At 40.9% G+C, this 13095-nt stretch overlaps 1 protein-coding gene across 1 annotated transcript in view; it reads right to left on the bottom strand.

Annotated features, from left to right (window-relative positions):
* Positions 1-12688, bottom strand: part of sema4f (sema domain, immunoglobulin domain (Ig), transmembrane domain (TM) and short cytoplasmic domain, (semaphorin) 4F) — an 85091-nt gene extending 72403 nt beyond the window's left edge. Inside the window, exon 1 of the mRNA XM_015974369.3 lies at positions 12013-12688. Within this exon, the coding sequence (XP_015829855.3) occupies positions 12013-12205 (193 nt within the window). The 5' untranslated portion in view covers positions 12206-12688. The remainder of the gene's footprint in view (positions 1-12012) is intronic.
* Positions 12689-13095: the final 407 nt, after the last annotated feature.

The following is a 13095-nucleotide window of genomic DNA, read 5'->3' as shown; positions in this document are numbered from 1 at the left end:
TGGTTTAGTAATACTTTAAAACTAGGGTAGAATTTGGAGCGCATACTGGGAAGATGACATGTGGAGTGCCACAGGGTTCTATCTTTGCTCTCCGCTAATTTACCTTAATTTGTTACCCTTTGGACATGTGACTTAAGGGCATATTTTGAATTTTCATTTTTATGAAGATGATACTCAACTTTATTATTCTTTTAAGTCCAAATCACCCATTTGAACACGGACCTTGAGTCCTGAACAACTCAGAACTTCAGCATACTAATATAGCCCCCTCTTCTAAACACATCACACCAAACTGTGAAAAACTGGGTATTATCTTTGACAATAACCTTACCTTAAACAGCCATGTTGACTCCAGTTATTTACAATGCCAAGTTGTGACTGATTTACCTTCTTTCCACTCAGATTATTGAAACAAAACATTTACATGTCTAGCCACATGAATCTACATATACTAGGCCTAAAGTTAGCCAGAAAAAGAACAGGACATTAATCCTGCTATAGCTTCTTTGCACTGGCTTCTGTTACATTTTAGAATAGATTTTAAGATTTTATGGATGACCTATAAGTCAAATCAGCTCCTGCACCCATATATTCTACACTGTAAATAGTGTGACTTGGGTTAATTTGTTTCTAATAGGAAACTAATAGTAACTGTTACTCAGAAAAAGCATGTGTGTAGTTTTAAATCAAGATGTTTGAGCTGTCCGCTGTCTTCTGAAACTCTCTCTGAAGGTAATAAACAGAAATGCACTCATTGCAGACAATTTAACTCAAGAACCGGTGAGAAAAGCTTTGAAACCAGACACACACATTTAATTGGATTTCTACAAACGGAGAAGTGAGAACTTGGCAGACGAAGTGGATGAATGAAAAACTGAAACACAGAGCTGAATTCCATCCAGCATGTTGTTGACCTCTTTGAGTTTAAATAGTCCATCGTAAACGATCTCTGTACGTAAGAGGGCAGTGAAAATACCATAAATGCTCAAATCCTTCGTGTAAGACAGACCAGTGAATTTGGACAATGTAAGTGTGAGAAAATGAGAACAGAAAGTGTATGTCCTTTGACTTATGGGCTGGCTGGACTTGTGGGCAGATCATTGGCAAACAACTCAAGAGTGTGTGTGAACAACGTGTGTGAACCTCTAATGTAATTCTGTGTGTCCCAGCCAACCTCTGCGCCTCATAGAGAGAGCATTATGGGTGGAGGCGAATGGGAAGTTGATGAACTTTGCTGACGAACGTTTGGAGGAGTGAAGGAGTGTTTCCTGTAGGTGGCTGAGAATTTACTCCTCTGATCCTTCTTTCATTCATTTCATCTCTTCCTCTTCTTCATGTTTGAAAGATTAGGATTTCATATTCAGAAAGTTACATTCCTTGAAGGAGTATAAATCACCCACTGAGTGTTAAATTCAAAATAGCTTATCAATCTGATAAGGCTTGGAACATGTGGTGCAATTGCCTCTCAGCTATCAGCCAAGATTGTAGCTCAGTCCCTTTAAAATGACTGAGTGTTTCTCAATGTCAAGGAACCTCACTTTTATGTCTTCGCCCCGCCCTGGTTGCCTAGGAGATACGTCATCAGGAGCATCTGTTCTCCGTTTGTTAGCCGTTTCGCAAGCTGAGCAAGGATCCACAGGAGGTATCTTGTAACCTAGCCTTGGTCAAAAATTTCCCAGAATACACCATGGTATTTTGAAAAGGATGGCAGATCAGAACCTGGCAGCTACAGGTCCTTCTCAAAAAATTAGCAAGTTGTGGTAAAGTTCATTATTTTCTGTAATGTACTGATAAACATTAGACTTTCATATATATTAGATTCATTACACACAACTGAAGTAGTTCAAGCCTTTTATTGTTTCTAATATTGATTATTGTGGCATACACCTCATGAAAACCCAAAATTCCTATCTCAAAAAAATTGCATATCATGAAAAGGTTCTCTAAACGAGCTATTAACCTAATCATCTGAATCGACTAATTAACTCTAAACACCTGCAAAAGATTCCTGAGTCTTTTAAAAACTCCCAGCCTGGTTCATTACTCAAAACCGCAATCATGGGTAAGACTGCCGACCTGACTGCTGTCCAGAAGGCCATCATTGACACCCTCAAGAAAGAGGGTAAGACACTGAAAGACATTTCTGAACGAATAGGCTGTTCCCAGAGTGCTGTATCAAGGCACCCCAGTGGGAAGTCTGTGGGAAGGGAAAAGTGTGGCAGAAAACGCTACACAACGAGAAGAGGTGACCGGACCCTGAGGAAGATTGTGGAGAAGGACGGATTCCAGACCTTGGGGAACCTGCAGAAACAGTGGACTGAGTCTGGGGTAGAAACATCCAGAGTCACCGTGTGCAAGAAATGGGTTACAGGTGCCGCATTCCCCCGGTCAAGCCACTTTTGAACCAGAAACAGCGGCAGAAGCGCCTGACCTGGGCTACAGAAGCAGCACTGGACTGTTGCTCAGTAGTCCAAAGTATTTTTTTCGGATGAAAGCAAATGTTGCACGTCATTCGGAAATCAAGGTGCCAGAGTCTGGAGGAAGACTGGGCAGAGGGAAATGCCAAAATGTCTGAAGTCCAGTGTCAAGTACCCACAGTCAGTGATGGTCTGGGGTGCCATGTCAGCTGCTGGTGTTGGTCCACTGTGTTTTATCAAGGGCAGGGTCAATGCAGCTAGCTATCAGGAGATTTTGGAGCACTTCATGCTTCCATCTGCTGAAAAGCTTTATGGAGATGAAGATTTAAATTTCCAGCATGACCTGGCACCTGCTCACAGTGCCAAAACCACTGGTAAATGGTTTACTGTCCATGGTATTACTGTGGTCAGTTGGCCTGCCAACTCTCCTGACCTCAACCCCATAGAGAATCTGTGGGATATTGTGAAGAGAAAGTTGAGAGACGCAAGACCCAACACTCTGGATGAGCTTAAGGCCACCATCGAAGCACCCTGGGCCTCCATAACACCTCCGCAGTGCCACAGGCTGATTGCCTCCATGCCACGCCGCACTGAAGCAGTCATTTCTGCAAAAGGATTCCCCACCAGGTATTGAGTGCATAACTGAACATAATTATTTGAAGGTTGGCATTTTGTATTCAAAACACTTTTCTTTTATTGGTCGGATGAAATTTGCTCATCTTTTGAGATAGGAATTTTGGGTTTTCATGAGCTGTATGCCAAAATCATCAATATTAGAAACAATAAAAGGCTGGAACTGCTTCAGTTGTGTGTAATGAATCTAATATATCTGAAAGTCTAATGCTTATCAGTGCATTACAGAAAATTATGAACTTCATCACAATATGCTAATTTTTTGAGAAGGGCCTGTACAATCTTTTTCATATTTTTACATTTTTTGTTTTTGTGAAGTGCCTCGTGATTTTTATCTTGAGAGGCGCTTTAGAAATGATATTTTCTTCTTCTTCTTTGGGGGAAAATTTCAAGTTTAAATGTAAGTCAACTAATTAAAAATGTTTTTTTTAGATCCAAAGAAGTTATCTATGGTTGGTTAATTGCTTATTAGTTGCAGCTTTGGTGGCTAGCAGGTAGTAACTCACTTCCAAATTTTATTAAAACAAATATATACAGACAACAAAAAAGTAAAAGGCTCATTATACATTCATATTGAAACGTATACATACAAAATAAAACATTATCTCCTGTGTCACATGATGTTACATGACCGCCACGGAAGGTGCGGTCATGTGATGCAAGTCTGTTCCATTTAACCGTTTTCTTTGACCATGGAAGGACAGTGTCCTCGTAAGCCAGGCACCTTAACAATGAGAAACACCCTTTGTTTAGCCACTTTTATGTTTGTTATTGATTAGCTGTGTAGGCCATCTTGAATTTTGATTATTTTTCCATTGAAAATTATTACTTTCCATGATGATTTGCTAACAGACATTTGGTGATGAGGGATACATGATGTCTGTCTAAATGCTGTTTTGTTCACAACGTCTGCATAAGAACCCTTAGCAAAGTCAGCTTTGGCTTATTTTCTATTATGTAAGACCATGAAAACTTTAGAGAAGGGAAAATAAAATTTATACAGAAAAAGAAAATAAATATATCTTGAAAGCTACAAAGATTGTTTAGCAGAAGCAGGTTTCTGATGTAGCATTGTCAGAAAGCAAGGTTGGTTTTAAAATAACATCACGTTTAAGTAACACCGAGCATGATGGGATATCAGAAGTGCTAAAAGCATTTAGAAAACCTTCCTCCTCATTTCCCTTGGAACCACTTAACTCCACCACACCCCATTGGCTCCAATCTGATGGGGCAGAGTGGGAGACAATGGGATGCAGGGACTGAAAGGAAGAAGCACTTCTTTAATCTTTGTATAACCACATTTTTTTTTCTCCAGGGATGGACAACAATAAAACTTCAACCCAAACACATCATGTTCTCAAAGGCAACGCTCATCTCGGTTTGGAGGCTACACTGTTCTGGCCTACTCCCCTGACATTTTTAGTATGAAAACACAACAGAATCAGGGTGTCAGGAGCCCAGCCATCCTTCCAAAACAAGACTTGATATTTCACTTCCAATAACAAAGATGGAATTGTCAGATAGCACTGAAATGGTCCAATTTTTATTTAAAAATGTGAAAGCATTCAGCCAACTGTTAGTCATTTTACATTTTCTGCTCAGTGGTGTTGTGGTTTGCACCATCACTAGGATTTGGGGGTCATTTAGTGTACTGAATATGTTATTTAACCCTTTAATGACAATAATTTTACATAGTTCACGGGGATTTATATTTACTGTAATGTTTAGTGACATGTCCAATATACAGTAGCAAATATGTCATTCTGTAAATTCGGAAACATTTGAATTTGGAAGGTCTTAACAGCAGTCCTAACGAGAGTACCAGGTATTTTTTCTGCTTTCAGGTACTTTTAAAAATTTTCTGATCAATTAAACGGTTCATGTCAGCATCAAAGAGAGTCAAATCAAATCAAAGTGTAGATATAGCACTTTAAAACAACAACTCGTGGACCAACGCACTTGCAGTGGTCTATTCAAGGAATGAATGTACCATATAGGGTTGTCACGGTAACCGGTATAGCGGTAAACCCCAGTAAAAAAGTTGACAATAATAATAACCGTCTTGTTTTTAAAAAAACTATGGCTGTGGCTGCGGTGTAGGTGCGGTGACCCTTACCAGCCATCGTATCATCTGCTGAAGTTGCTGGCGGCACATGCTCACTTTGATGTTTACAACCAAAACTTTCTTGAAGCTAAAGCTGAAATAATGGCCAAAGGAGTAGACGGCAGCGCTCAGGACATTTATTATCCCTCAAAGAAGACAAAGTGGGAGGTACGGGCATTTTTTGGATATTTGAAGAATGCCGAGGGACAGTTGATAGAAGACGGCTATCCTGTTTGCAGCACATGCAGAAAAAGTGTCTGTGAAAGGCAGCAACGCTTCAAATCTCATGACACATCTGCGTGACCATCGCCCACAACTCTACAGTCAACGCAAGGCAAGTTAGCGTTTTAGCTAAAATGCGTGATCCGAGGATTTGGGTTGAGGGAGAATGCAACGAGTCGCTATATAAAGCAGCCGCAGCGCCGCTACCTGCATATAAACCGTGTCGCGGACACCCCCATGTTGAAATGACGCTATGCATTACGGGGCTCCCAGGGGCAGATAAGAGTTGGTCTCTCTCCGAGAATAATTATGAATTTAACAATGATTACTGCCTGATGACATTTTCCCAAATCTGCAAAGCTCACTGGAAGGACACAAACCGAGAACATTATTTTCCTGATAAAGGGTTTATTACTCAAGTAAGAGTAAAAAAGTATCTGATTAGAAGGCTACTTGAGTACTGAGTATCACCTGATCTAATATTTTTTTTAATGATGACATCAAACAGAAAAAAAATAAGAAGTTATGGGCAAATATTCGTATTTTAAAAACTAAAGGGGAAATATGTAAACAAATTAACAAAATAATTACAAAATAACAAATTTTAGGCAAAATGTAGACACAAACTGAGGACAATATTTTCCTGATATACAGGGTTTATTTAGTTTCCTGAAAATTTAACATGTTTAAAAAAATACCGCAATAATGCCAAAAACCGTGATAATTTTGGTCACAATAACCGTGAGGTAAAATTTTCACACCGTGACAACCCAAGTACCATACCAGTGCATGTCTGAAATAGCATAGGCATACATTTTTAGGACAGTGATTCTAAATACATCTGTCTACATTTTAACACTCGCCTATGGGCATGAAATTTAGATCCTGACCAAAAGAAAATCATCTTAAAATTAAATACATGAAATCAGCCTCCCATAAGGGCAGCCAAGCTAAGGCTTAGAGAGAAGGTGAGGAGCTTCAAGTTAACCCACCACCCTTTCTGATACCACACTTCCAGGTCATCTCCCTCTGGATGCTGGCACTGGAGCAGACCCAAAACTCACTCTGGGGAATTGTAAATCCTCTCTGGCTTGGGAAAACCTTGGAGACATCCAGGAAGAGCTAAAAATCATCGTTGTCTGGACTCCCCACCACCACCCCCTCCGAACCTGTCATCTCCTCAACCCAGCCTTAGGTAAATGAGGCAAAATGAATGAATGACACAGATTTAACTCAACTTCCCCTTACCCCAAAATTCCACTATCTCTGCTCCGCAACCCCCCCACCCCGCTGTCGCCTACTTCCGAACTCAAATTATACTGTACCCGCTCTACAACGGCTCCGCTCCGGTGCGGAGACCTGAGGTGCGCAAACAGCCATGCGTGGGATTTTCGAGATCTTGCGATACAGTCCGAGCAATAAACGCGGAAGTTAGATCCAAACACCCGTTGTGTGGGAGAAGCATCGAAATGAACTGTTTAATCTGCCCATCATTTGTGTTGAGAGGTCAAAAGTGTTTGGATCAACAAAATGTGACTACTTTGATAGTGGAAACTGTATTTATGGCTTATTTTTGTGCATTTAAAGTTCAACCGCCATTGATAGTTGTTAAAAGTTGTTAAACCTGTGCATATGAAACAAAAAACGCTTTTTGTTTATCCATTTATTGTGAAATAATGGAAGTTGTGCTTGCTACCTTTCCTGTTGGGCGGTTGTGGTTTCTGTCCATTGACTGCGGAGGTGTTCCGGCATCCGGCAAAAATAGAATCGATCCTATTTTTGCCGGATGGCGGAACGGCGGGTGGTGCACTGCGGCGCACGGCTGCAGTAGTGGAACAGCTCTGATTGACTACAATGGGACCGTTTTTGCTGCGGAGTTCGTGCCGGAGCGGAGCGCAGCGGAGCGGGGAGAGTGGAATTTTGGGGTTAGGGGAGTAATAGGTAATAGTAAAGGTAATGCTTGACAGAAACATCAGAATTCAAAACCTCATTGCTGTAAAATTCCAAATATAACATGAATCGGGGTTATACTTTAGCAATATCAAGTCATGAAAGAGACCCAACAGTCTGAAACAACCACAGTATTTTTTAAACCAACTTCACTATAAGAGAAGATGCTTCAGATACGTTTCTTTCCCATAACCCATCGAGAAAACCTAGAGAAGAGTCACTAAGCAGAAATGATTTCAATAAAATGAATAAAAATAAGATTTAAACTTCACTTAAAATCAAATATTTCCTCAGCTCCCCTCCTCTGTCAGTTACTGAGGCTTTATATCTCACCTTGCATGAAATACCCTCTGTAGATTAAACCTGATTTACTTCCCATAACACACACACACACACACACACACACACACACACACACACAGTAGAAGGCAACAGAACAATGGCTCACGTTGTGGATTCACAAACCATGACTAACCATGAGTAAATGTTGGCACTAAAACACAAAATCATATAAAAGGGTCCTAAATCTTCAATCTAAGGGCTTCTAGACTGAGAAAATGTCTAAATGAAAATTCTGTTAAGCTCTTGTTGACTGAAAACACAGATTAAGTACAGGTTTGGTGCCCGACACAGGTGAAACAACAGGTGGACACTGGGTGGCCTCAGGAGCAGGATGCATATTTTGTGACCAACCATGTGAGTTAAAGTAATAACGATGGTCTTTCTCACACTAAACTGAATAATGCATGTAGCTGCTTCACTGGTGGGCGACATGCCCTCCTCCAACTCCCCATGTGTGGCGACTCCATAATGAGTTTCACGTGAGAAGCATTAAAACTGGTGGCTATAATCTGGTCCGCTCAAACACTGTTACAAACTTTTCTTTAGTCAATGCTATCAACACGATCGTAGTAGGCCCATTATGTCACAAGTAATCTCACTCTAAAGGTTATACAACACCCTTCCTCAATTATTTAGGTTAATAAATGACTCATCATTCTAATAATGCATGCAAATGCATAGTTTTACAGTTTACACATCTTATATGTCCAGAAATGTGTCATAATTTCAATTAGACTAATGGAAAGTGTGGCTGGTAGAAGAGTGGACCCATTTGTAAGAAATCAGAAAGTGTAACTTAACGAAACAGGAATTGCGTGAGAAGGAACAAAAATTCTGGAGGTGTTCCAGAAAGAAGGTTCAACAAACTCGTGTTCATCCATGACCTCAGAGTGGATTCAGTCTGAACAGAGAAACTTTGAGATTTTAGTTCCAGGAGAGCTGATTTCAATGAGTTCGGTAAACTCTAAAGCCTCAAAAATCAAACAATCTAAAACCATGTGTTTACCGACCATAGCGTTTAAAAGCAGGATGTTTTCTGCATTCACTCTAACCAAGTTTGACACGCATCAGCAAACCAAGTGTGCATAACAGCTAGCATGACTTACATAACAGGCTTACTTCAATCATAAAACCACTTAAGCAAACAGAACCATGCAAACACTCCCCTACAAAGATGTTCACTGCAGAACTCTTTCCGATGTTTTTGAGGCGTTCATTTTGAGCCACGAGCAATCTGAGATATCCAAGATCTTGCACATACCTGGGCACTTACAGTCCTTGAACCTTGTAACTGAAAAAGTTAGCAAGCATTCAAAAATTGGAAACACAAATTACTTTTTGGGAAAAAAAAACACTAAATCTATACTTAATTTTTTTTATTGTGATGGAAGACCTTAATTGAATGTAGCTTTAGTAGGTGTTCTCTACAAGGTTTGAGTGGTTTTCCATTATAAATGTATGAATACAAATAATATGAATTATTATAACTTAGAAATGTTGTAAGATTAGATAAAAATATAGTGCAAAGCAATCTGTGCCCAACACAAAATTTGTGCCAGGCAACATAAATGACACAAACACAACACAACAATGGAGGACATGGTAAAAATGTTGAACTCTGACTTTGGCTTTTTGTCAGACTCTATATAAAGACACCCAGAAAGGCTGAAAGGAACAAGGAGGAACACTCTGGAGCAACCAGTGACACCACGCCCGAGCCCACCAGTGACCAAAGCAGGTTTTAAAAAAGGGACAGCAACCCGGTACCCCTTACAAGTGGAAACACTTTGGAGCCAAACCAGGTCGAGCCTCTCTGCTAGATACTGGTGAAAAGGGACCATTGGATTAGGTGCTTTTTTTTTTTTTTTTTGCACATGAAAAATTAGCAGACTTATCAGCAGCAATTCACGTAAGAAAGTAAACAGTTTCCAGCTTCTCTGTCCTGCAGGTTGAAAGTGGAATTACGATAGTCATAAACCACCCTGCTGCAGCCTGCCCAACAACCAGCTAACACCAACACGTATCAAGTCTTACTAAATAAGCCATGATGTAAAAAGATCCAGAATATTGGACAAAAAACATTATATCTTAAAAGTCCAGTAGAAACAAAGCTAGGTCACCTTCAGCCTGTGACTTTATATCCTCCTTCAGCTTCCTGAAAAGAGTGTAGGCTGTGCCAATGTTCACTCTGGTTTTAGCTCTTTGCCTCCAAAGACATTACTCTCTGACTTTTACTTCCAGTCTCCAACATGATCCCAAAAAAAGCTCTTTTTTTTCTTCTTGTGTTTTTTCTGACAGTCTGCAAACTGAAAAAGCTAACTGCTAGCATACCAGCTAATAGCCATGTAGCAGGTCCCCTATAGGGTACACCCGCCACTCCAGTTCAGTATCTGGCCAGCAGAGAGCTGCGGAGTGGTGTCAGTTATGAAACCGCTAAATATTAATGCTCTAGATTAGAGTAAACATATCTATTGTTACTTTAAGCATGCTAACATATGCTAATACTTTGCAACTGCAGAACAATTGTTTGAAATTATCTATTTTGAATTTACGTACTTGATTTACATGAAAAGAAGGACTTTCAGATAGAATTGCCATAATCAAAGTAATGATGAACCACCACTGTTATAAACATAGGTCATTGGGCTTAAATAGAAAACATCTCACCACATTATTAGTCAATTAATTAAAAGGACAGTTGAAAGATTTGAGGTTCTTGATCTTAAAAGGAGTAAGGGCCACAGAGCCAATGATCTGATGGCTAACATTTGTGAGGATTTTCCACTCAATCATATCTGTTGGCTCTTCCGCTAAATGTTTTTGTTTGTGTGTGTGTGTGTGTGTGTGTGTGTGTGTGTGTGTGTGTGTGTGTGTGTGTGTGTGTGTGTGTGTGTGTGTGTGTGTTGCATGATGACACAAAGCAGCACTTCACTGACAGTGGAGTGAGGTTGACTCAATAAGTTTCCAGAGTAAAAACATGAACATGTATAGAGAAGAAACAAGCTGAGCTGCAGCGTGCAGCACTGGAGGGTAAAGCCTGTTAATGCAGTCAGGTGACCTGAGTATGGTCAATGGACAAAGTGACGCAAGCTCTAAATCTCTTCCTCCTCGCTGCATCAGGGTGTAAACACCATCACATGGTGGTGGGAGACAGAACAGCCCCAGAGCAAGTAATATTGATGCTAGCGCCAACTGTGGAAAAAGGCAATAGATAACACAGATGGAGGTATAACCTGCGAAGCATCCAACTCAAACACAGAGGAGTAAACACAGACTTCTTTTTTCTGAGTTGGGTATCGCACACCGCTTAGACAAGTGGAAATCTAGAAAGTAGGGTTTATTTAGTGTTAAAAAGGTACACTCAAAAAATAGCAATAGGTCTGACACTTCCTTGAAACTTCTGCAGAAAATTTAAACCCCTCTATACGCAAACTATACGAGTATCTATCAGAATCTTGTGAAACGATGTGTATCACATTGCAGGAAAGATGATGTGATGTATTGTGATGATAACATCCAATGGTTATTTGCAATTTTAAGACTTAATTTACCTAAAAAAACTAATTACAGTCACATTAGAAAAAGACATGACAATGTAAAGTGCTGCTACAGAAGCTCATACCCAACAAACCAAATAAGAGCATGCTGGCTTTTCTTTTAGAAAAAGGTTCAAATGTTTTTGTGACAATTCAGAGCTAAAGTTGCACTGATAATGATCATTTTGATCCTAAATTAAGAGGTTAGACATGTTAGACATCAGAACCATTACATCTGCAGCCATAGGAACACTGGTTACACTGGTATGACGTTAAACTGGCTTTATTGGTATAAAAATGAGCACTTCTGATCTCTGATTGTGCAAAGAGAGGCATCTTGTTATGAACTCAAGCTTCTCTACAGCTCAAAGGATCTTAATTGTCACTTGTGATTATTATTAGGATCATGTCAACCTGCAGAGCTGCAGATCCTGATCCTTTTTAAAAATAAATAAAATGAAAAGGTGATCTCCACATGCAGCAGTGAACAAACACATGGGCTGAAGTCCATACCTCTGAGCCTGATCTCGCTGCACTTGTTGGGTTAAGTAGAACAAGCCTGGCACCTGCTTTCTTTGCCAAACTCTCTATTTATCAAGCCACAACAAAAGCTGAAGGCAGCCGCTTGGCTCTGCGCTCCCAGTGCGTAAAACCACCCGGAACACGCTTCAGTCAGGGGAAATTATGCCAGAGCTCAGCGCAGCGCAGCAGGATCAGAAAGTATCAGTGATATGAGAAACTAGACTGACTCTAGTAAAGTTGTAGGTGATGATGTTTCATCATTAGAGTTATTTGGGGGTGTACTCACTTTCAGGTCTGCCCAGAGTCGCTGCTAGACAGTTGCCGGACATGAGGCAGCACGCCGGGACGAGGATCAGCACCACGCCGAGACTCATCCTGAGATCTGATTCAACACCAAACTTCAGCTGTGGTCCATCCTGTTTCTGGTCCTGGTCTACCCCCGTTCTCCGCGTGCTCGGGCTTGGAGAAGTGGCTCGCATCACTTGTGGATGAAGCGAGCGCGTCCTCTGTTGTTCTCTGACAGGTTTGGTGTTTCCACACGCACAAAGCGCTCCGACTAGCACAGCGTGTGCACGCGCTCGGAAACAAAACGCCTCAAACCCAATCTGGATTAAATTTCTGATGTGTTCTGGTCAAAAACTGCGAGTTAAAGTCACCCAGAGCTACCATCCTCCTGCGGGGATGCAGCTCCAGTGTCCCGGGTTAGAAACGATCCGTGTCGCCTCGCGCTGCCCTCCCGGTTTGGTCACGCTGGGCTCTTCCCTAATGACGCTCCTCTGTAATTATTTAAAAATACTGAAGTTAATTCAAACCACGAAAAACAACAATCCTGTTTCGGTTTCGAGCGCGCGCTGCTGTCCGATCAGGAGCGACAGCAGCAGAGTGGATCAGGACCGACTGGAGAGGAGGCTGGGCTGGCTGGTGAGAGCGGCTCGCGCCCCGCCCTCCGGAAGCGCTGCACGAGCGATCACAGGTAAGATGGGGATGATGTCACAGCCGGCAGGTGCACACAGACACCTCTCTTCTGGAACAGAGCCCAAACAGGACGAATCTCACATTCTTAACAAATTAAAAAGAAATTAGAATATATAATTTTATCACAGCAATAATAATAACATATGTTTACATGTTGTTAACTTATTTGGCAATAATAATTCCCCAGGAACACTCTCAGAACGCCAGATTAATAGGCTACAGCTTCATCTACAACTGTTTGTCTGTTTGCTAAACACCTCACACACCTCTGGTGTATTAAAATAAAAATACAAGAGTGTTTTAGATGAATTTGACTATTTTCTATTGTGCAGAGATAAAGCGATCCAGCAGGCCTCATTAAATATGTTAAAGTCAACATTCAAGTCCCTTATAA

This window comes from Nothobranchius furzeri, chromosome 2 (assembly GCF_043380555.1).
Source record: "Nothobranchius furzeri strain GRZ-AD chromosome 2, NfurGRZ-RIMD1, whole genome shotgun sequence".
NCBI classification, from domain to species: Eukaryota; Metazoa; Chordata; class Actinopteri; order Cyprinodontiformes; family Nothobranchiidae; genus Nothobranchius; species Nothobranchius furzeri.
The sequence above is the reverse complement of the archived record's forward strand: the minus strand, read 5'-3'. Positions and strand labels throughout refer to the sequence as shown.